This window comes from Mesocricetus auratus, unplaced genomic scaffold (assembly GCF_017639785.1).
Source record: "Mesocricetus auratus isolate SY011 unplaced genomic scaffold, BCM_Maur_2.0 Super-Scaffold_100010, whole genome shotgun sequence".
Lineage (NCBI taxonomy): Eukaryota > Metazoa > Chordata > Mammalia > Rodentia > Cricetidae > Mesocricetus > Mesocricetus auratus.
The window spans coordinates 80,226,346-80,251,709 of record NW_024429194.1 but is presented as its reverse complement, the minus strand read 5'-3'; the positions used below and the strand labels follow the sequence as shown (position 1 = coordinate 80,251,709).

Here is a 25,364-nt window from a genome sequence, read left to right as displayed (position 1 = left end):
TGCCTTCCGGGGATAACACCACCTGGACATGGGCAGTGTGATCACACCCGGCCACATTTCCAAGCTGCTGTTCCTAATATCTGACATCCAGATGTGAGCTTTCCAGGAGAGACTCAGGGCAAACACATGTGCAGTGTGAGCCCAGGGAGGCCACATCACCTTCTTGAGGCTCAGATATTTCGGATACCATCAGAGCCCACAGGGCCTGAAAGCCATGCCAACTTCATGGGACTTCAAGAACCATGGCTGTCTCTGGGCAAGGACAAGCACATACACACACATGCACAGACGTGTGTACTCTCCTCTCTCTCTCTCCTCTCCCCCCCCCCTCTCTCCAACAGCAGCCTTGGCAGACGAGCAGAACAGGAAGAGGAATGGCAGCCTCCCTCTTCTACCCCTCCTGGTATTGGTGAGTTAACGTATCTGGAGCACATTTTGTCAATCTTGAAACAAGGGCTTGGCCACAGCACCCTGGGCAGAGTGGAGGCAACCATTCACAGAGCAGCAAATGATGACTACTCTGGTCAGGCAGCACTTACTCTAAGCATCTATGATGCACACTCCCACTCAGAAGTCCTCTGGTCCTCAACCCTGACACTTTAGTGGGTCACAAGGTCATGACACTTACTTTATAGATGAACGAGCCAAGGCCTAGAGCAGGGAGTACACACTTGTCTGGTCAATCACTGTCAAGAGGGGAGCCCCACTGGCTGTCATCAGGACCCTTCCCTGCTCCTGCTGCCCATGTCTCCTGGGAGGCTTTGCAGGTCCTCAGCCTGACATGACACTCCCCAGCTCACCAAGAGGAAAGGAAGGGGACTGTGGCCAGCAGTGAGCACTCACCTCCTCGAAGCTGTCAATCATGAAGAAGATGTTGGGGTAGCTCATCTTGGACTCTTCTCCTTTGCTGTCCATGGGGTGTTTGCTGGGGGATGCAAACACTTGCTAAAAGGGAAACATAAGGGCTGAGACACTGGCCTGGACGGGAAAGAGACCTCAATAACGGCCAAGGGCCCACGCTGCTCAGAGCCAGGGATGTTCTCTTCAGGAGCCATGGGTCAACCCCTCACCTTGGGGGAAGGAAAGTGGGGGGGTGTCTCTCTAGAACAGGCAGCAGGTAGCTAGAAGGCCTGGACAGCTAGTGGGAGGTAGGGGCTCACCTGGGATTTCTTCCTATGAATGTGAATGTCGCCTCCATCGGCACGTGTGCACACGGCACAGGTCACCATATAGTCCAGCTAGGAGAGAATGCAGTGTGCATGTGGTGGGGGTCACCGTCCCCCAGACCCACAAGCAGCCATCACCACCCACCCCATACCTTCTGTAGGATGAGGTTCAGGCAGACACTCTCTTCCCAGTCAATGTCAGGGTCTCCCAGGCCTGGAAGCTTCTTGGAGTCCCTCCGGTACACTTCCACCTCCACTTCAGGCTCCGCCTCAGCCTGCGGCACAGGTCAGAGTGAGACTCCGCTGCCTGACCGCTGTACCAGGCAGGCGGTAACACACAAAAACCCCACCCCTAGTGCAGCCCCAGTTTTCTGATCTGTATAACAGGAAAAGCATCTCCCTCTCCAAGTTGTGATAATTAAGACATCATATTTCCCAGGTTCCCAATGACAGCAACATCTACTGGACACGCAGTGGGTAGCAGAGGCTAGTCTCCATGTTTTACATATTATTACCCTTTTATCTGCAAGAAAGGAACCATTAATCCCACTGTAGCTAATGAGGATCAAACAGGCTACAGATCACACACCACACACTCATCAAAGAGAGAACAGAGCCCCATCTACCCCTAGTCCAGGCAGGAGAGGCATAAGAAATCAAAAGCAGATTTGAAAGCAACCTGTCCTTGAAGGGGTCCTGAGCCCAGGGTCCTAACTAGGCCCAGGAGGGCTTCTCCATGGTCAACTCAAGAAAGCAATAGTCACCTTCTGCTGGACAGCTCTGGGGCCACCCACCCTGGGGCAGATCTGGGATCCACACAGAGGTGCCTCAATGCAGTAGGATATGCCACAGGGGTAGGATTACTACCTCCCATGGTCTGTGTGGCTGTGAGGTCCCCCAGACTCTGAGCTGGGAGTCACACACCGCCTGCCTTGGTCTCGCTCCATTGAATGCTTAGCGTTCATCGTGTCTACTCTCCTGCAGGTGAACCCACAGGGCAGGTGCTCAGCTGCTGTTGGCTCAACAGAGGCTGGGGAACCAGTGTAGGGAACACCTATAGCACCACAGCACTCCTGCGGCGGTCAGCAGGCTAGTGGGACGGGTAGCGCCGTGTGTCACTAAAACGCACAGGGAACAGCTCAGACATCCACCCACAGAAGGGCAGGTGGGTGGCAGGGACACCCAGCAACCAGACGGACAAATCACAGCTACCTGTGTCAACAGTCATGCTCCCAAGTAAATGACCGAGAGGCAGCCAGAGGACACACTGCAGCGCCACATGTTAACTCGGGGTGGGGATGGGCCACCTAAGTGGCAGAAGTACAGCTGAGCCAGGACGGGAGGGAGCTGCTGGTGGCCAAGGCCCCTTGCACTTACTAGTCATGCTGGGTCTCTGGATCTTGAAGGCGGGTGACCCCAGTACACACACACACACACACACACACACACACACACACACACACACACACACACACAAGACCATCAACCTTGCATGTACATTACAATCAAGAAAAACTACCATCTGGATGTGGTGGCACCGGCACCCGCCTTTAATCCTAGGACTCAGGAGGCAGGCAAACTCTGTGAGTTTGAGAGCTGCCTTGTCCACATAGAGTTTCAGGCCAGACAAAGCTAATAGTGAGATTCTCTCTCTCTCTCTCTCTCTCTCTCTCTCTCTCTCTCTCTCTCTCTCTCTCTCTCTCTCTCTCTCTCTCTCTCTCTCTCTCTCTCTCTCTCTCTCTCACACACACACACACACACACACACACACACACACACACACACACACACGAAAAGCTACCAAAAGAAAAAATTGTAAGATCAGATGCTGTGGGACCCTCGATGCTCCTGAGCTGCGGTTCTCAAGGAGGTCTGGGGTAATCTCTACCCCAGGACTGCCGAGGGTGTCAACAGGAAGCCACTGGCATAGACGAGGACACAAACAGATGCCAGTGCTCATCAGTGCCAAAGACAAAATGGGCTGCTGAGAACCGGGAGTGTCTTGTTCAGGGGTGGCATAGCAAGACTGTGCACACCATCTAGGACACACTGGGGATACCAGGCTCTGGTCCCCAAGGCGATCCTGCAGCAAGGTGTGAGAACTCCAGCACCCACCCACACTGCAGCTCTGGCTCTGCCCACCCACCCTCCTCAGTTAGGCAGAGAGCCTAGCTGGTTGCCATGACAACCAGTACTAGCAGGATGGGAAAGGGTGGGAGGGTGTTGCAGTGCTTGCTGCAGAACACTCCTAGTGCGCATGCACTGGAGTCCACATGTCCGCAGCCCTGGCTTCTGTTTCTTGGTAGGCTGGGATCCCCAGTGCACCCACACCCTGCCCCTTACAGGGCATACTGCAGACTGTCAGGCTGGAAAAGACGTCTAATCTGGGTGAACTTGAGCCTTGCCTGACCCTAACCTGGTCCTCCAAACCCCGTAGCAGACACCACCAGTCAGCCCTCTGCGGTTCCGCCATGCAGAGGTGCAGGAGGCCAACCTTGCACAAAGAGAATGTATGGGGGGGCTACTTCCCAACGCCCATCTGAGCAGCAAGACTACAGTTTCTCTTGGTCTCACTCCACCGACATGTGGTGACTTTCCTTTCTCCCTGCACATATCACTCTGAGGGCAGGGTGTTCTGCTGGCACTCCGTCACGCTCTGTCGCACACTGAGTGATACCGCACCCCGGTCAACTGTGCTCGGCACCCCTCGCCTACCATGAAGGTACTATACCCGCCCTAAGATGTGTCCTCAGCCAGCAGCTTCCCTGCAAGCCTGCACACAGATGTCAGCTCTTTCTTGGCTCCCACTACACGATGCCGTGTGTCTGCCCACCAAGGACTTCCCAAAGAGTGGCAGCCTGAGCCGTTTCTGTGTTATCTGGGCCGTTTCCGTGGGGCTCACTCCTGTTAAGAGTCAGGCTACCTCCACTGACCTCGATACTTTTAAGTCTTCACGAGTGTCTCAACACAACCTAGGGACCCTCCTGCTGTAGACTTCTCGATCTTTGGCCCAGGGCTGCTTCTCCCAAGAACTCTTGCCTTGGCCCTCCTCCACCCGAATGCCATCACTAGCCATCCCACTTTCCGCTCAATCTGGCCCTCAACGGAGCACACTGTTGAGTGCACTGGCCCCGCATGCCATGACCTTTCCAAGAGCCACCAGGTAGGATGCCCCCGGAAGACAGTGCCACACATGTGCCTGTCCTCAGAGAGAACAGGCTGGAGTGGCGGGAGCCAGAGGTGAGGTCCACAGTCCTGCTGCTCCAAGGGCCTTCATCCCAAGGTAACCCTTGGGTGAAAGCAGTGCCTACACCCAGGCTGCGCTGATGCTGGGTAACCAGCAACAGGGGCTCTCTTGCACCTGTCCCTTCCTGCCAAGGGCATTTATGTGGCCATGCCAACCTCAAGCATCCCAGCCTCACAGTGTCCAATGGGAGGCTCAGCCCTTACTAATTATCTGTTCCCAGCCCCAGAGATGTCTGGGTCCGGGCCACGGCTGTAACCCTGATCAAGGGGAGAAGCTGGAACTCCAATGGCAGTATCGGGCAGGACTAAGGAGCCCAAGGCTGCCCCCTACTGAGAAAGTTCCTGCCTCACTGGCACCACCACGATGCCAGATGGACCCACAAAGTGGATCTCAGCTTTAACTCTTCCACAGAGCATCCCCTGCTCCACCTACCTGTCGCTCCTGGGTCCTAGCCCTGTCTGCAGCATCACCATGTCTCCAGACTCTACACTTCCCTGGCTTGTCTAACTCTTTGGCCAGTGGTTCACCGGCTTCTGCAGGCCCCTCCCACACCACTGGCAAGCAAGCCACCAAGGGACTCCTTTGCAGCAAGCTCCCAGGGGTGTCCACTAGCAGCAAACGCATCCTGTAGATGTGCAGGCATGTGACAGGTAAGAGCTCCCCACACTCAAGTGTGTGAGCTGTAACTAAGAAACCACAGGGAGCATGGAAGCAGACAGGCTGTTAGTCCCAGACCAGGGTCAAAGCCTGACCACTATCGATCCTTAAAGGCAAACAGATCATTCCCATGCCTAACATGTGGGCGGCTTAAACATTCTATAAACCACTTAGAATTCTGAAAAGAGAAGGAAGCATGCAAAATGTGTCTCAAGAACTCCTGCACACTGCCACACTTAGAAGATGAAATGCCCTGGGTGAGTCACTTCTCTCTAAGCTGTTTCCTCATCTATTTGCCCAGTTGCTGGGAGATCTGGAGACCTAGGAAAGCCCTGAGTGATCCCCCTAGTTTACAGCAAGGGCCGAATCAGAGAAGGATGACATCATCACTATCACTACCATCCAGCTACTGCCCTACCCACTCTGGGAAGTGCCCCAGACTTGAGGCTCAAAACTCTGTACCTCCATCCACTCACTCACTGTAAGAGGCTGGCCAGCTGGACCCTGAGCCTCAGTTTCCTCAAGGATAAAATTACTGCCTTTTGGAGTTATGGCAAAAACAATTCAACAAACCCATAAGTTAGCCACTAGTAAGCATCTCCCGGGTCCATCAAACGTGTTGGGTACTCAGTATGGTTTTCCCTTCCGCTGCACATGAATGCTCGGGAAGAGGAGACCCTACAGGACGCTCAGGTCACAGTCGGGGGTGGGCTTGGGGGTCACCCACCTTCCTCCTGTCTACACTGCTGCACAGTCGGGGGTGGGGCTTGGGGGTCACCCACCTTCCTCCTGTCTACACTGCTGCACAGTCGGGGTGGGGCTTGGGGGTCACCCACCTTCCTCCTGTCTACACTGCTGCACAGTCGGGGGTGGGGCTTGGGGGTCACCCACCTTCCTCCTGTCTACACTGCTGCACAGTCGGGGGTGGGGCTTGGGGGTCACCCACCTTCCTCCTGTCTACACTGCTGCACAGTCGGGGGTGGGGCTTGGGGGGGAGTCACCCACCTTCCTCCCGTCGACACTGCTGTCACTGCCCGGGTAGGCTCGCTTCCTGCGCACGTAGAAAAGCATGTCATCCTGCCTGGGGGCCAGTTTCTCCATGAAGTAGGTAGAAAACATCCAGGTCCAGAAGACAATCCGGTCATCCTTGAAGCATCCTACAGGAGGAGGCCAGAGGAGTGAGAAGGGGCCCTCCTGGCCCTGGCTCTGACCATGGCCAAGCCTGGTCTTCCCCACCTGCATTTCTGGTCAGAGATCTAACAAGGCTGGGATGCTCTGCCCCTTCTCCCTTGGTGCCCCCCCACCCCCACCCACGGGTGTCAGAGAGGCTGGGGTTGCCCCCCAGTAGGTCTAGGACTCCACCCAGCGGCAGCCTGACAGCCTGGGCTGCCAGGGCCCCACTGCCGAGCTGAGCTGACTCCAGCCTGTAAATGAATCAGCGGCTTTGAGAAAAGGAAAATCTAGAAGCTGTGAGGACGTCACTGGCAGGCTGGCTAGGCTGCAAGGAGAAAGGCTTTGCTGGGGAAATCTTCAGACATCCTTAGCCCTCCCCCGCAGGCTGTGGCAGTCCCAAGGAGAACCCGACTTAAAGGGACAGCCAGTGCATCTCAGCTGCAGGCAGGAAGGCCCTGACAGTCCCATTGGATTCCTTCAGATTTTTTTTGCATAATAAATGTGTTTCTGCATGATAAATGAAACGTGAAATCATTTCCTGAATGATAGAAGCTTTGCCATTTGATTATGTGACAGAGGACAGGTGTTAAGCTGCGGAGCCACAGGCTCCTTTCGACTACATGAGGATGGACAGCTCCTGGCTGGAACGGCCAGTGCCTGGCACAGAGCAGGTAAGTAAATGTGGGCTTCCTCTCTCTATTGGATCAACAAATTGTCACCCAGCGCTACTCAACCCGTTAAACTCCTGCATTTCTTTCTTTCCCCATTCTCCTGAACTGTGAAGACGTAGCCCTAGTGCCTGGCTTCTGGGAAGGACTACATGGTACAACACCCTCCACCATCCTCAGAGGCAATCACTGGCCAGACCAAGGACGGACAGCAAGTAGAAGATGCTAGCCACATCACAGAACCAGTCTTTACCCCCCTCCCTCCGACAGCAGTGTGTGCCCAACACTGGGGAGTGGGAGGGGTCAGAGGCAGCACATCTCACCAGCCTCAGTGAAGCAGGGACAGGCTCACAGGCACGGGGTGGGACATCCACCAGCACTGGAAATTCCTGCCTCCCTTTTGCACTGGGCAATGTCCAACTATGCGCACACCATGAGATGAGGCAGAGGCGTCTCTGGCCTGACAAGCAGGGGCCTGTGACTCAATCCAATTGATGTCACACTCAGGCAGCTCACAAGTGTCAGCCACAGAGGAAAGTACTGCCCTTCCTTGAAAGGGCTCCTTTACTCTTTCATACAGTCAGCTGTGAGGCCAGGGTGCAGCTCTATGCCTAAGCTCATCAAGTCAAGGGTTCCATACCCAGGACCACAAAGGTTTATCTGGTAGTGGCTTCTAGGGCATCTAGGCAATTAACAATATTTACAAAACAATGATAATGACCTTAGCTACACATTAGTTAGGCAAAAAGCTCTGTGGACTGTTAACAGTAAACCTTCACTGTCACTCAGATTGTCCCCAACTCCTTTCACAGAAGAAGCTAAAGGATGTGCCCGAGGTCCCAGAGCTGGAGACTGATCTGCCTGATGGCCACACGCAGGCCTTGAAAAAACCTGTGCTCAACGATTTCCTGCAAAGGAGCCAATCACAGGTGCTGGCAGTTCTGTGGCACAAGGAGCAGAAGGTAGGAAAGCCCAATTCAGGGAGAGCCAGGCAGGGGCCCGGGGGTCCACACAGTCCACATACTCCAACACTGGAGCTGGAGTGATGACTCTTTCAAAGGACAGGGGTTTGGTTCCCAGAACCCAGGAGTCAGCAAACAATCACCTGTAACTTCAACTCCAGGAGACACAATGCCCTCTTCTGGCCTCTGTGGGTACCTGCACTCAAGTGCACAAACACAAACACACAATTGAAAATAATAAAACAAATCTTTAAACCTAACCCTCACAATTCAGGGATCTCTGGGCCTCTTTTTCTGTTTCTCTTCCCAATGAGGTCACATTGAATAACTGTCCCTTTTCTACTTTTCATTATTACTCGTCTTTTTCTTAGCATTTATTTATTTGTGTCATGTATGTGGGCACATGTACAACATGCTGTGTTGTATGTGTGGAAATTGGAGGATAACTTGTGGAAGTCTGTTCTTTTCTCTCATCATGTGGGCTGTGGGGCAGGGGTGGGGTGGGGTCAAACCCAGGCCATCAGGCCTCCATAAGCCATCTCACCGCCCTGCTTGTCTGTTTAATCGGGAATCCTCCTATCTCAGCTTCTCGAGAGCTGGGATTAGACATGTCAGCCAGCATGCCCGGCCTAAGTGGCATTTTTATTTTATTCTATGTGTATGGACGTTTACCTGAATGTATGTCTGGGCACCACATGTGTGCCTAGTGTCTGTCTAGAGAAGCCAGAGAGAACATCAGACGCCCTGGGACTAGAGCTATGGGCAGCTGTGAGCCACCACGTTGGGTTCCGAGAGTCTGGGACTTCTGCAAGAGCAGTCAGTGCTCTCAACCACTGAACCCTCCCTCCAGTTCCCTGAGTGGTATTTTGAAAGGAACAAATCTGCCTTCTTAAAAACATCAGATTCTTATAAAGCTGCCATAACTCAGTCCTCCTACGTGCAACCAGAGAATGAGGCATGCATCCACAGAGAGGGCAGCACACACAATGTTCACAGGGTTTCCTGAGAGCCCCAGTGGAAACCAGGAAAGGAGACACAAGAAACACGGCTGGCCTGGCCAATGGCTTACAGCTCCCCATAGCACCACAGAGGAATCAGAGTTATCACATACACAAGTCAGGCTCATCAGACTGAATCCTGTGTGCTTACACTCATGTGGTGTTCCAGAAAAAAAAGAAAAAAATTAAAGGCCTAAAAAGCAGATGAAGCTGGCTGTGAGGGTGCACACCTGTAACACAGAACTGGAGTTCAAGGTCATCTGGCCTGTAAGAGACCTCACTCAAACACAAACAAACAAACAAACAGCAAAGGGGTGGTTGTCTTAAAATAACAATGAGAATGGAGACATGACTCAGCGGTTAAGAACACTGGCTGCTCTTTGCAGAGGACCTGGATTCAGTTCCCAGCACCCACACGGCAGCTAACAGCCACCTGTGTAACTCCGTTCTGGGGACCCAGCACCCTTTATGGGGATCTGGTCTCCATGGACACTACACACATATGAGCACACTTACATACTTGCAGGCAGAACACTCATGCATGTAAAATATAACAAAGCAAAACAAGAGAAACAAAAATAAACACTGTGTTACTAATAAGAGCAAACAATTTAACAACTTTCAGAAGGTGGGGAGGAGTCTGCAGTTATTAGCATCTGCCAATAATTAGGCAAATCACAGTATGTGTGTTCGGCTGGGACCTCCAGCTCACTCCTGTTTGATCCGGAAAGCCCCATTCCTCTCTCCAAACCCCACCCTCTCACTGAGTCTCCAACAACGAAAAGGCACCAAAAAGCCCAGTTCTGCATCCTCAGTGGCTATGGCAGCTCCTCCCCTGAAGTTGCCAGCAGCTCAAGACCCCGCCTAAAGCTGTCAGTTTTGACCACACCTGGCACAAACCCATCTTGTGGTGGACATGTCATCGTCCTCTTGCCTACAGGGTATATAAGCTCCCTACTTTAGTTTGGGCTTGTGACTTCTCCTGACTTGTGACACTCCTTGTGATCTTAGGGCTGGAGAACTCATCCATGAGTTGCTTTGCTCAAATAAACCTGTTCTTTTGCTGTTTCAATTCGGCTTAATCTGGCTTACTGCATCAGCAGAGAAACCTATTATCACGTTACAGAAGACCTATTAATGTTTACTAAACCAAATGTCTGTTGACTGATTAATTTACTTGAAGTTCTGGGAACCAAACCAAGGGCCTCCCTTGTGCTAAGCAAGTGTTCTATTCCTAAGCCACACCCTCAGACATGTGGCCTTGTAAAGTCTGCGAAGACCCCATACAGACACAGGGATAAGGGTCTTAAAGTCCTGGGTGAAAAGGCAAAACTTAGTTGTAGTCACACGGACTGTGCCACAAACCAAAGGAAAACAGGAGGAACAGAGACAGAACAGTGGGAGCAGCTGCCTTTCACAGGCAGCTGGCCAGTCTCCCCGTCTATCTTCCTTCTCCACAAACTACCTTTTGTCCTAAATCTACGGCTTGGTGTCACAGGCCTAAACTTCATGCAGGGGGAGGGAGAGAGCCCTCTTCACAGGAAAGGAAAGAGACTGAGATGTGTTCTGGGCAGACCTGGCATAGAATTTCTAACTCCTGGGGACCCAGAACAATCTAGGCTTTGAAATCCTACAGCATGGATCCTGGTCCCAATTGGTCCCCACCTGGACTGCTCTGGTAACCTCCCACCTTCCCAGAACAATGGTGAGGTCTGGGGAAGAGGAGCCATAGCAAAGTTCCCGATAGGCTGTGATAGTCCAAGTGAGGAACTTAGATGCAACTGCTCAGCGTGCCTCTTTGGCCAGCCAGGATGAAGCCAATGGATCACAGACTCCCAGCATCCTTTGGTCCTGTGGTACTGTGTGAGTGACCACACAAGAGGCAGATGTACTCTTGTTGGCCCGCTGTTTCTCCCATTGGTAAGACCTTCTTCCTTCTTTCCCTAGGCCTGCCCAGCAAGAAATCCCCTGGGTCATAAGCCTGTGAGCCACCAATATAGCACAGAGCTTTCTAGTCTCCCGAGCCCTATCTGCTCCTGTCCTCCATCCAGCCACTGGGCTGCCAAGGACTGCTCATTTACCACGTGTGAGTTCAGTGAGCCCAAGCCCTAGGCAGCAGACACAGCCTCACTCGGGCAGCACCACGGACAGCTCTCAGCTGCCAGGTTCCTCCCTCCCCTGCGGGAGCCTGAGGGGCAGCAACAGGGAGTCAGAGTCCTGAGGGGCAGCAACAGGGAGTCAGTTGTCCTTGTTGGGTGGAAATCAATGAAAACTGACTCACTGCTCCAGGGGAACTAGAGGGGGAGGATACGAGTGAGCAACTCTGGCTACACTGTCATCAAGCAATCGATTCACAACCTTGCCTTATGATGACTTCTGTCTAAGCCATTTTATTTAATGTGTAGCTGACTAACTAATATCAGGTGTATTCATGCCCAAACATACAGCAGAGCCCCAGGAGTCTCCTCTTCAACCTTCATCTGTCTGTGATGCTGTGAGACCAGTATTCCGTCAGACAGCTCTGCTGTTTACTCTCTGAGGACTAAAAAAAACAAAAGCAGAGTGTCTTGCCTTGTTCAGTCCCAGCTGGAGACTTGTCAGGTAACGGTTTTCACCACTCCGCAATGCCTACCATTCACCATGAGCAGTGAGTGGGGACAGTAAGGTAAAAACTGATTCTAGTTGGAGGAGGAAATGGAGGCTCTCAAGGATGGAAAGTAAACTTGCTTAGGAAATATTAAGTCATACAAAAGTAAAATTTAGCTAAGGAGTGTGCCTCTGCAACCTGGCTGACAATGCTAATTAGCCCTGTGCCTCTTACAGGGAAGAGCATAATTCTGCCAGTCGAGCAGGATGACCCTGGGACCTGGGCCCAGCCTTGGTCCATCTTGGGTTAACTATGGCATACTGCTGCCCGCTGCCTGCTGCCTGTTTGGGTAAGTGACCCAACCTCTCAGTTTCCCCATCAGCAAGATTAATAATGGCTGCTCCTGCAATTGTCATGGAGAAGACAGCACGAGAAGATCAAGGTATTGAACAGGCACCTAGTAAACCTACTAGGTCAAGGACTGCTACACTGCTGTGTTAGCGACTTGGCACACCCCCGGGAGGGCAATGCTGTCAGTTCATAGGTAACTTCAGCTTCTCATACAGTACTAGAGCCCACGACACTTGCACATTCTTTTTATGAAGTAGACAACTGACTCCAAAACAACATATCCAGGCACACACATTCAATAAAACCACATAGGGATCAACATGAAAATCGTACATGCAGACCAAGTGTGGCAGCTAGTAACTATAATCCCAGAATGTGGACAGAAGGATTGGGAGTTCAAGGTCATCCTTGGCTACATGATGAATTTAGGACCAGCCAACACTACATAAAACCCTGACTCAAAACAGCAACAACAAATCTTAACTGCAGTACTAGACAGGATCCAGAAATCCACTAAGAACATGTTACTGACTAAGCAAGATTTAATTAGCAGTGCAAGAATAATCTAATATTAGGCTTACCAATGTATTCACATCTATTTATAGTTCAAGAGACATGATCATGGCTGCTGGGAGACCAATCAAGTTCAAATCTGGGAGACCAACCAAGTTCAACTCCCATTCCCGATTTTAAAAGTAGGGTCACGGGCTGGAGAGATGGCTCAGTGGTTAAGAGCACTGACTGCTCTTCCAGAGAACCCAGGTTCAACTCCCAGCACCCACATGGCAGCTAAAAACTCCAAGATCTGACACCCTCACACAGACATGCATGCCAGCAAAACATCAATGTACATAAAATAATTACTTTTTATTTTTTTAAAAAAAGTGGGTTTCTTGTGTCTGGAGGGAAGGCTCAATGGTTAAGAGTACTTGCTGCCCTTGGATGACCCAGGTTCAGTTCCCAGCACCCATATGACAGCTTAAAACTGCCAGCTGGAGGCAGGAGACCCAGTGTTTTCTTCTGGCCTCTAGCATCTTCGCTCACACGCACACATGCACACAAGGCACAAGCATACACATAATTTAAAATATAAAAACAAATATATTAAAGTGAGTAGGGTGAAGAAGAACTGAGGAAAATCCTTAATATCAATCTCTGGTTCCCCACATGAATATGCACCCAAGTACAACACATACACACTTCCACAGGAACATGTATACACACACACACACACACACACACACTCATGAACACCTGGGCACACAATATGCACATGCATGAACACATGCACACACACATACACAAATATGCATGTATGTACACACACACACATTCACATTTTCAAAAAGTCAACGCAGCTAGAAATATTCAGAAGAGTCACATGAGATTCCAACTAGACCCCATAACAAACTATAAAACTAAATTCCAGACAGGCATGGTGTTATATATCAGCAATCCCAGCACTTGAGAGGCTGAAGGAAGAGAATGACTATAAGTTTGAGGCCAGCCTGGACAAGATGGTAAGTTCAAGAGCTGTAGAGTGAAACCCTGTCTTAAAATAAAAAATAGGGTCATTTAAGTGGCTCAGTGAGGGAAGGTGCTTGCCACTAAGCCTGAGGACTTGAGCCCATTCTGAAAACCCACATAGTAGAAAGGGAGAACTGACTCCCACAAGTTGTCCTCTGATCTCCACACATGTGACATGACACATATACACACAACACATAAATGTAAAACACTTTTTATATATATATTTTTCAGTTTTGAGTCTAGCCTTTAATGGCTGAGTCATCTCTCCAGCCAGTAAAGTACCTTTTAAAAAACTCAACCCTCCCATCACAGCAGCCCAAACCATCCACTGCCCGGCCGTGCTGCAGACGAAAACTGCAGCTTCTGGAGGCCCCATCACACAAAAGAAAACGCCAGCAACAGTACAAAGGGAAGCTTCAGAGAGGCTGCTGCCCTCCCACAGACAGTCAGCCAGTATATGACCCTTGTCTGAGCTTCTTTTGGTGTGTATCCTAGTTAGCCTTAACTCAACACGTGGACAGTCTAGAGTCACTGAGAAAGGAGTCTCAGGGGTTTCTCAGATCACACATCCCGTGGGTGTGCGTGTCTGTGGGGATTGTCTTGAAAGCTAATTACGAAGGAGGGCCCAGCCCACTGTGAGCAGCACCATTCCCTGGGCACCTGGTTCTTGGGAGTGAGCCAGCAAAGCAGTGTTCCACCATGGTTCCTGCCCCAACTCTCCCAGTAATGGACCATTAAAGGCCCTGTAAGCTAAAATACACCCCTTTCTTCTCTAGGTTTCTTTTGGTGAGCAGCAAAGCATAAGTAGGACACCGTGCGTTTTTGTTACTCAGATGTAGAGTCCTAACACATTCAAGACTCTCACTTTCAACACAAACCCCAAACCCATCATTCTCTAGGCCCCATGTGACCACAGACAGTCTCCAGTAGAAACTCCTGGTTGTCACTTCCCTGCACAACTCCCAGTCTGTGGACATTTGTTTCTGCTGACAAGTTTCCTCCCCTACAGAAAAGTCAGACCTCTATCCACTCCTAGCTCTAGGTCCCCATTAAGATTGCAAGCCCAGGGCTGGAGAGTTGGCTCAGCATTTAAGAATACTGGCTACTCTTGCAAAAGATTTGGGTTTGGTTCCCAGCACCCACATGGGGTTCCCAGACCATCTGTAACTCCAGCTTCAGGGGACCCAACGCCCTCTTCTGACCTCCACAAGCACCAGACATGCATGTGGTGCTCAGGCATTCATGCAGGAAAAAGCAACCAGACACATAAAGCAAATATTTTTAAAAATCAATTTAGCCCGGTGGTGGAGAGGCACGCCTTTAATCCCAGCACTTGGGAGGCAGAGACAGGTGGATCTCTGAGTTAGAGGCCAGCCTGGTCAATCTGAAATTGCAAGCCCCAAGATGTGGAGACAGATCAGTCAGTAAAGTGCATGAGGACTTGAGTCCCATTCCTGGAACCATGTAAAAATGCTGGGTGTGGTGGTTCAACCCCAGTGCTGGAGAGGCAGCATCAGGAGTACCCCTGGGGTTCACTGGTGGCCAGTCTAACGGCAGAGTAGAGGGACCCTGTGTCAAAGGAGGTGAACAGTGTTGTTGAAGATGGCAACTGAAGTTGTCTTCTGCCCTACACACACACACACACACACACACACACTCACACACTCACACACTCACACACACACACACAGACACTCACACACTGAGAAACACACATACACACACACAAACTCACACACACAAACCATACATACACACACACACCATACCACACAGACACACACATACATACATATACACATAACACACACAACACACAGACATACACGTACCACACACACACACCATACACACACACACATACCACACACACACACACCCCTGCAAGCCCCACCTTGCCAGCATTCTCTACCCCTATGCATTATCACTATCAAATAGAATGGATATTTTTTAATTATTTATTTATTATGTACACCATGTTCTGCCTGCATGTCTGCTTATGCCAGAAGAGGGCACCAGATCTCATTGTAGATGGTTGTGAGCCACCATGTGGTTGCTGGGAATTGAACTTGGGACCTCTGGAAGAGCAACCAGTGCTCTTAACCTCTGAGCCATCTCTCCAGCCCCTAGAATGGATATTTTATCTTTTTATTTATTTACTTATTTACAAAACCTGGCTGTTGCTGGGTGATGGTGGTTCATGCCTTTAATCCCAGCACTCGGTGAGGCAGAGGCAGGGAGATCTCTGTGAATCCAAGGCAAACCTGGTCTACAGAATGAGTTCTAGGACAGGCTCTAAAGCTACACAGAGAAAACCTGCCTTGAAAAACCAAAAACCAAACAAACAAACGAAAAACAGCTGTTGTCTCAAAAAGAATACTGTATTCTGAGCCTGAAACACGCTAAACAAAGTCGTCCCGCCAGAACTTCAGTTTCCTGAAGCCCTCAGTCTTGCCTGTCTGTAGTCATTCTGTTCACTATTATACAGTCAGCTCCCACGACAGTGTCTGGTTACAGAAACAATGAATGCTTATAAACTGAGCAAATGAATGAAATGGATAAGGTGATCGATGAAATCAAGGCGGTATTCAGTGGGGACCTGGGAGATGACTCCGTAGCTGGAGAGTTTCTGTACTAGCGTGAAGGCCTGAATTCATCCCTGTGAACAATATCCTAGGCAAGGCTGGCCTGTACTTCAGAGGCAGAGGTAGGAGGAGACCTGGAGCAAGTAGATTAGGGCTGGCCTGAATAAAAGTGGGGAACGCGGAAAGCCAGCTGAGAGTCAGAACTCTGACTCCCAGCTACTCGCATCCCCCCACAGGTCTCTCTGCCATGATGAATTATAACCCTACTAAACTATAAGCTCAAACCCTTAAGCTGCTTTTGTTTTTCTGATATTTTGTCACAGCAACAAGAAAAGCAGTTAATACAAAAGGCTTGGTTTGTCTTTTTTAAAATTTGAGGGGAGTGTGCCACAGCACATGTGTGATGGTCAGGGGACAATTTTGACAGCCAGTTCTCTCCTACAACCATGTGTGTTCTGGGGATGGAACTCAGGTTGTGAGGCTTGGTGGCAAACACTTTTATCACTAAGCCATCTCGATGGCCCTTAAAAACTTTGACTTTTGGGAAGCCGGGCGGTGGTGGCACACACCTTTAATCTCAGCACTCGGGAGGCAGAGGCAGGTGAATCTCTGTGAGTTCGAGGCCAGGCTAGACCGACAGCCTCCAAAACAATACAGAGAAACCCTGTCTCGTAAAACCAAAATAAATAAATAAATAAATAGATAACTATGACTTTTGACAGAGAGGGGTGTTGGGGCTTTGTGAAAACTAAGCCAAGTACTCTGCTACAAAGCTATGTCCCCAACTGGGTTTTTCATGAAGAATTGTTTTATTGCTGGGTGGTGGTGGCACATGCTTTTAATCCCAGCACGCGGGAAGCAGAGGCAGGTGGATCTCTGTGAGTTTGGGGCCACTCTGGTCTACAGAATGAGTTCCAGGACAGCCAAGGCTACACAGAGAAACCCTGACTCAAGAAAACAAAACAAAAAATTCTTATATATTTTGAATTTTATATTTTAAGTTGATCTACTGAAAAAATAACCAAAAACAGCTGGACATGATACCCCACATATGATTCCAACACTCAGGAGACTGAGACAAGAGGACAGAGAATTGTGGGCCAGCCTTGACTACACAGTAAGATCCCCTAACTCAAATAGCAAACAAAGGGAACCAAAACAGGATTCTGCAGATGGCTCAAAGAAGTGCTTGCCACAAAAGCTTATGACTCACTCCCCAGGACCCACATAAAAAGTCAGGGTGGCAGGTGCATACTGGGTTCCAGCACAGGGATGTGAGACGGGCTTACATGTGGGGCTTGCTAGCCAGCTAATCTGGCCAGATCAACAAGCCGGAGACTCAGTGAAGAGACCCCTTCTCAAAAAAAGAAGTGGAGGGTAACTGTAGATGATACCCAGTGTCAACCATAGGCTTCCACCACACACACACACACACACACATACACACACACACACACACACACACACACACACACACACACACACACACAAAGGAATCAAGACATTTTCAGCAACTATGGTTAGCAAATGCCAGAATTTAATACAACTTAACTACTAGAAAATTTCTTACATCAAGAGAGGGAGTCAGAACACAGAAAATGAACGTAAGTATAGAAATACTTAAGAGAATATAGTTTGGTTTTGTTCTGCTTTTAATGCCCAGAAAGACTGAAAGAAAGTATCCAAATGTCCGGAGTGTCTCTAGAGTGGTAGAGCTGTGGTTCCTTCCTGTTTCCTAGTTTTCCAGGCTGGTGAGATGGCTCAGTGGTTAAGAATGCTGACTGCTCTTTCAGAGGTCCTGAGTTCAATTCCCAGCAACCACATGGTGGTGGCTCACAACCACCTGTAATGCGATCTGTGGCCCATTTTCAAGGCTCCCTGAACAACACGCTCCGCATCTCACAATTCCATCAGCAGGTTTCTTGTTGTTGCCCAGGAGCACAGTTGGCCCCAGCTGGCCTGTGAACCCAGCGGCACCCACTCGTGCTGGGTGTGGGGCATCCCAAGTGCACACTACCCGGGCTGTTGGCACACGGCGCTCAGAGCCTGGCAAGGAGCAAGGGCTGGGAGGCAGAGCACGCACCCTGGCCCAGCTGCCAGCTGCCCTCCAGTGAGGGGAGTTCAGCTCTTTGGAAACTATAAGCTAAGAAGGCAAAGAAGGTGGAGAAGTGAAAAGAAGGTGGAGAGGTGATTGGGGAGCAGCATTCAAGGCCATCGCAGGTAAGCCTGGGCTGAGGGAGGACAGGAAAAGGCCTAGCGAGGAACAGGAGCTGGAGGGGCCGACCTCAGGGGCACTCTGGTAGGCGGTCGGTGCTTACCCTCCAAGGAACAGTCTGGCAAAGGGTAGGGGCACTGGGATAGCGTCTCTCCGCTGTGGCACCTGCATGCTGGCTATTGGTCTGGACCCAACCACACCACGGCTGCATGGACAAGGTCTTCCCGAGAGCACACCTGGTCAGCGTGGATTCTGCTGGCTTCTGGATACCTCCCACAGCAGAAGCCAGGAGGTCAACTTTCTTTGACAAGAGTCCAAGGGTGGCCCTTGGTCCTCTGGGCAGGATGAATAGGCTTCTGTGGCCTCAATAGGCCTTTTGTCATCTTGTGCCTGGGTGCTGAGGGCCCTCATTCCCTGGGACACAAAGCACAAAGAGGCTGTCCTAGGAAGCCAGGCTGCCCTCATGGGGCCCTGGATGAAGAACTGGTCATTCAGGTCCCATGTGAGCAATCCCAAGGGAAGTGGGGGTGTGTGGGGTGTGGACAGTCAAATCAGGCTCAGCTGGTCTGGTATCTTCTTCAGGAAGTTCAGGCTCCCTCACCACACGGCTACATTCTCCAGACAGTACCTACGAATCTGCCCTGCATTCCCCCAAATGCAGTAGCCAACCTTGACCCAGGTCCCTGACCAAATGCCTCCGCAGAGACTACACCTCCCTTAGCAGTAGGCAGCTTCTCTGTGCTCAGCTTCTGGGGTCTGCACACTCAGCCCCACCCCAGACTGCCACTGATGGGCTGCACCTTCCTAGACACACTAAGTGCTCCCTGTACCCTGGGGCTGGTTCCCTTTTCAGTGCCCACTCTGACGTGGTCTTCACTCACATGGTAGGAGGAAACTGAGGCACAAAGCCTGAGTCACCAGTCAGGCATGCCACTGCCACCTTGTGGCCGGGTCAAACCACTGCCCACATGCATCTGCTTATCTGTGAGGATCCTTACACCTTGCTAGACAGAGGTCACTGTAGGCAGCCAGCAAATTCGAAGTCAAACACATGAACATATGGCATATACTCAGAAACACGAAGGCAAATTTACACACACACACACACACACACACACACACACACACACACACACCATCCTCAGAACCCACTTCATAGTCGGGAAACCAGGTGCTGACATCCAGGCTGCCTAGCAAGGTCACGGTAGATGCTGGCACTCTGCAGCCTCCCCGCTTGCCAGGGAGTGTGTGAGCTTCCTCTGGGGTGGCCTGCAGGATTCCAGTTCCCACAGAGCTGTCCCTTATGCTTCCTCTGCAGCAGCAATGCCACAGAATCACCCACGTGACCGGCACGGCACGGCACGGCACCTGCCACATCATCACCCACAGCCTGTCTCCAGACCGCTGTGCTGTTCCTTGGCACATCTCATCAACCGAGAGGTCTCCAGATGCAAACCCCCACCCCTAGGCTCACCACTATGGTGGCCTTCATCTCCACATGGAAAACTAGTTCTGCAACACTTAACAGGGTGCCCTCACCCCCTGGGAGCTGTGAACCTCCTGAGACAAACTCCAGTCAACACCTCCGTCTCCCGAGGCTGGAGGCTATTTTTCCACTGACCAGTCACTATTCCCCTCCTCTGGCTTCCACTCATGTGCTACAGGGCAGGAGGTGAGTCACAGAACCTCAGACACCCAAGAGCCCACCCTCTCCAGCCACTCCCTGACCAGTGCAGAGGTCAGCACCTAGGCTAGAACTTGGGCCTCACTATTCATTTATTTCTTCACCCCGCTCTTTGTGCCAGGCTCTGGGTAGGATCCGGGCACCCTATCCCCATTCATGTAGCTGCATCTTGTCTACACTGGGGCTGGCACCAGCTGGCGGCAGGCTCTGCAGGCCCAAGTGCACTAAGCTTTCCCATGTACTCAGATAATGAACCATCACTCAAAATAGGTCTTGGTGCACCCCCAGACCTGGGCAGACCCCTAGTGCTAACCAGCCCTCGGTATCTCCCTAACACCACAGTCATATAGATACTTCCTTTGGGAGCAAAACAAACCCAAACACACACGTTTCCCACCGCCAGGTGGTCCTTCTTGCGGGGGGTCCTCATCCCTCACTGCACATGGAGCAACTTCCTCCTTCTGGAACGGCCCCCTCCAGCACCAATTCTCTTCCAGCTCCCGCCTCCGCTCTCACTTCCGCAACCGCCCACCCGCCTTCTGAAAACCAGGGGCTGGGTGCTTCCTCGCCTGCCAGTCCAGGACAGGGCCACCCAGAAAAGGACAGGGCGCCAAAGGGCAGCCTCTGATACGGATGCGAGAATGGACAGGCCACAGCCCAAATCCTGGAAATTTAGGCCCTACCTACTGCCACTGGGAGAGCATGAGCAACTGCCTCAGTCTCCCTAAGTCTCCCTGTGCCATGTACCAACAGGGGTGACACTACAGAAAGGGAGTGACAGGTGGGCTAGAGCTCTGTAGGGCTCAGGGAACCCTCCCGGGTGAGCCCAGGGACGAGGGTGGCCTCAGCTGAGAACAACTGCTGTACCAGCTGAGGCTGATTCATCCCACCAGGTTCCCTGCTGGGAGAGGACTCCCAGGAGAACTGGGAGGGAGGAGGGGTGTGGGAGTACTCTGGAATCCCCGCCCCACCTCCCTGGCTGGCAGGATCTGGATCTCCTGAGTCAGCAACCCCAGCAGCCCAACCACGGCTCTGTCTGAGGCTCCAAACATGGAGTTCCAGCTCTCACAGGGCGGTGAGACATCAGGGACTTAAGTCCATGACATACAGTGGAGAAATGTGCCACTAAGCTGTCTTTCTTCCTTCATGTCTGTTGTCCCCAAACCCAAGCACACACATGGTCCTACTGATGGCCTCAAGCAATGGCACTGCTGGCCAATAGTACTTTCCACAGCTAGTGACGTTTGTTTTTTTGTTTTTGTTTTTTTAAAACAATCCTTAAGAGCATAACACGTGAGCCCAGCAGTGGTGGCACATGCCTTTAATTCCAGCACGGAGGAAGCAGAGGCAGGGGTAGGGGTGTCTCTGAGCTCCAGGCCAGCCTGGTCTACATAGTGTTTCAGGACAGCCAGGGCAACACAGAGAAACCCTGTCAAGGGGAGGAGGGAGGGAGGGAGGGAGGGAGGGAGGGAGGGAGGGAGGGAGGGAGGGAGGGAGGGAGGGAGGGAGGCTTCAAACAGATGTCCCAGAACGTCAGTGGACAGTTGTTCCTCATTCACTTACAGGAAACCAAGAGTTGAGGGTAGGAACTATGCCCTGTTCCCACAGACCATCTCTGAGATGCCCTGAGGCTGATGTAGCTGCCCCCTCATTTCCTAAAGGCAGCCAGCCATAGCCCATCCCAGCTTGAATCAAGGAAATCTCTTTTCCCACTGTGGGAAGGGCTCAGGAGAAAGCCCCCTGTCAAAGGCTGGTTCCCCAAACCCGGACACCCTCTCCACTCTAAAGGCCTCTTCCACCAACTCAACACCCGATACAGTCCCACGTCCCTCACTCTGAGTTCCTGTGGGGGTGACATGGCACTGTCCACTGAGCGGGCACTGGAAGGGGCACAGGGAGGTGTGGGGAGGAGCCTGGTGGCAGAGTGCCCTCGGAAGGGAGTGGAGGTCAGTTCCTACAGAACCAGGAAAAGGCTCCAGAGGACCTTGAGCTGACCCCCGAGGCTGTCCAACAGACAGGAGGGCAATTCCAGGCAGAGGAGAGCAGAGTGGGGAGTCCTGGGGACCTCCTGCATCACTAAGAGGAGCAAAGAGCACTAAGAGCCTTACGCCTTCTGCCCTATAGGCATCAAGAAGCCATCAAAGACATGACCAGCAGTGACAGGTGTCTGCTGTGGGCCAGGCAGATGGAGACAGGCCATGGCTCAGGTGGTGATGCTGAGTGAAACTGAGGCAAGGCAGGCCATCTCTGGGCTTGTGACCTGGGACATACAGAGGGTGTCGTGAAAACTCTGTCAGGAGAAAGAAAAGAAACTTCTACCCCTTCCTTATAGATCCCAAGACAAACCGAAAGACAATCCCACCAAGGTACAGCTTGAGGAACCCACGAGCTTACTGGGCTTACTTACAAAGTGTGGGTGACCCCAAAGTAACCGCACCGTTGGAAAGTCTCACCCAGCATGAATATGACACAATTCTCCGTGGCTGTACAGATGGAATCTCCCCTCCGTTGGCCTCCCACACCTTATACTCCAGGACTTCCCAAGACCAAGAGGTCACTTTACTGACATCAACCCATAATTTTGTTCAGCTGCCTTTCTCTCAGACTACCACATGCTCTGCTCGCTTGTTTGAGACTGTGTTTCATTCTGCAGCCCATTATACTTGCAGCAATCCTTCTGCCTCAGCCCCTAAGTTCAGCTGGTGAGAGTATAGGTGTGGGCCTCCACATGCACAACTATCCACTTCATCAGACCTAGCATGAAACACAGACAGCTTTAGCCCTTCACCTCGAGGGGGACTCCGAGTCACATGACACGCATACTCCACAAGCCCGTATGCTTTTCTTGTGTTAATCTCCTTTGATGCTGGAATCTCGAGCAACATTCCTAAGAAGACTGTTCACTGCCTACATCAGTAGTGAGGCCTGGATGTCCCGGTGTGTCGGGGCAGGCCCCACAAGGGCATGAACAGGACACAGGGCAGTGGAAAGAGGCCACAGGTGTGAAAGATGATGCTCTGCCCTCCTGTTCGGGTCTCTCCCTCTCCAGCAAGCTCCATGTTCTTGGGTGCAGGACGAATCACAGTTCAGCTCTGCGTGCTGGGTTCGGAAAACTGAGCGGCACAGCCCATACAACAGCCACAGCCGCACATACAGACATGCACTGGAGGGCGGGGGTACGGCTCCATAGGTAGAATGTTTGCTTAGCATTCGCAAAACCTTGGGTTCCATCCTGGCAATACACAGGACTCAGTGTGGAAGGTCACAAGTTCAAAGTCATCCTCAGCTACATAGTGAGTTTGAGATGAGCCTGGGCTACATTAAGAGCCTGTCTAAAAAACAAATGAACAGAAAGATGTGGTCCAGATGGGCAGGACTCACAAGCAGGCAAGACTCTCATAGGCACAAAGGTCTCTTATGGCTGTTGTTGCAAAGGTACCTATGAAGCAATGCTTTAGAAAGATCTAGACGGCCGGGCATTGGTGGCGCACGCCTTTAATCCCAGCACTTGGGAGGCAGAGGCAGGCGGATGTCTGTGAGTTCGAGGCCAGCCTGGTCTACAAGAGCTAGTGCCAGGACAGCCTCCAAAGCCACAGAGAAACCCTGTCTCGAAAAACCAAAAAAAAAAGGAAAGATCTAGATGACACAAGGCCAGCCCAAAGCTACCTCAATCACAGCCTGCCCATCACTCAATTTCTGTGCTGAGGACTGCAGGAACAGCATGCCTGCGGTGAGTGTGGAGGTGAGAGCCCTTCATACAGGTTTTCTCTGAGTCCATGGGTAATCACAGCTTTGGGTCTCCTTTCACCCCAAGTGTGGAAAGCATTGTCTGCATTCAAATCCCACCCAAACACTAGGGTTTCCAGTAGACAGGGACAGTGCCGCCACCCAGCAAAGACCACACTCTCCCTTCATCTCCCGACACCCTTCAGGCAGACATGAGTCATTTGGCAGCAGCATTAAATAGTATTTGAGAGCCTCAAGGCCATGTGCGATGACTCTCACCTGTAATCCCAGTCCTGGGCAGGATGAGGTAGGGGGATTGCCATGAGATCAAGGGCAACCCATTCTACATATATACCACAGATAAATACATAAGCCGGCTGGGGGTTTGTCTCACCCTTGCCAGGAAGAGGCTTTGGAGCTGGGGAAGTGGCTCAGTCAGGAAAGTGCTTGCTGGCCAAACGTAAAGACCTGAGTTTCACTCCGAGCACACATATAAAAGCTGTGATCCCGGCACCAGGGCAGCAGAGACAGGAAGATCCCTGGAGCTTGCTGGCTAGCCAACCCAGCCAAATAGGTGAGCTCCAGGTTCGGGAAGAAAACCTCAAAATATTAAAGTGGAAAGTAGCTGAGGAAGACATCTCCAGCTGACCTCTGGCCTTCACAGGCCTCCATGCACACACATCACATATGCACAATCACATACACATGTCCACACCAAAAGGAGGATCAAAGGGGAAGAGGAGCCCCAGAGTGAGCTGATAGGGCTCCGTTCTAAGCCTGGACTGTATAAAGGGTCCTTCACTGGTTAGACGACTCTAAACCTGTGAGTTTAAACAAACCTCGGAACCCCAATGCCTGCATAGCCCAGGGACAGCTGAGGACACCATCCAGCTGATAGATCACTACTTCACTCTGCAGCCCAGTGGGTCTCATAAAGTCTGGGGCTCCTCCCATGTGTATGTTCTGGGGGCCTTGTTTGCCCGCATGAAAAGTAAGGAAACACCATCTGCCACCAATGGGCCTCAGTCTCCTCACACCAACAGGGCCCCAGGATGGAGTGATTAGGGCCTGGCATTCCTGCTCCTCCTAGCTCTCATGGTCATGTCCTGTGTGAGCCACTCGGGGTCTCCTTAGGGCCTCCTGAACCTGCCCTAACTCCCCTGCTGGTGACAAGGCTAGGCTGGCAGCATCCTGAGAGCTTCTTGTTACATCCTGGATCTCCAGAGCATTTTGCTACCTGGTCCAAACTACCTGGAGCATGTCCTGGGGGATCATCCCTCATGAACCCCACTGGGATACTCCCTAACCCAACCAACCCAGGTGGGACAGAAGACCCAAGGCGGAGGCTATCGACTGACTGTCCCTCAGAATGGTGATGGCCACGAAGAGGAGTGAGCAAAGACCACTCAGGAAGGGGGAGGACAACTCTGACAAGGGAGGCATCACGGGCACTCTTTGGCTTCTGAGCCTCAGTGGCAAGCGACCCCATCTATGAAATGGGAAGGACAGGTAGCTGGACAGATCAGGGACCCCCAACCATGAGTGCTGCCCTGGTCACACGGGAAACGTGCTAACAGTGGAGATGCCAGGGCCCACGGAGTGAATTCCTGTCTTGGGGGTGGGGAGAGTGGGCACATGGGGTTGAAAGTTTCTAGGCAGGCTGGAATACAGCTCAGGATGGGACAGTAACTAACACACATTAGTGCCTCGGGTTCCCCCAGCAGAGTTGGATGCACCCACGGTTCCCAGCAGTGGCCCTGTCCAAAGGTGAGCTGACACAGTGGGCAGTGTGGTGACAAGTGGGTAGACTGAGGC

General features: G+C 51.6%; 1 protein-coding gene across 3 annotated transcripts in view; it reads right to left on the bottom strand.

Annotated features, from left to right (window-relative positions):
* Kiaa0930 (KIAA0930 ortholog) overlaps positions 1 to 25,364 on the bottom strand; it is a 43,533-nt gene that overhangs the window by 10,215 nt on the left and 7,954 nt on the right. For all 3 annotated transcript variants that reach the window (XM_040754040.1, XM_040754041.1, XM_040754042.1), the window contains 4 exons: positions 6,076 to 6,227; positions 1,319 to 1,441; positions 1,161 to 1,238; positions 844 to 945 (listed from right to left, as the gene is read on the bottom strand). In XM_040754040.1, the coding sequence (XP_040609974.1) occupies positions 844 to 945; positions 1,161 to 1,238; positions 1,319 to 1,441; positions 6,076 to 6,227 (455 nt within the window). The remainder of the gene's footprint in view (positions 1 to 843; positions 946 to 1,160; positions 1,239 to 1,318; positions 1,442 to 6,075; positions 6,228 to 25,364) is intronic.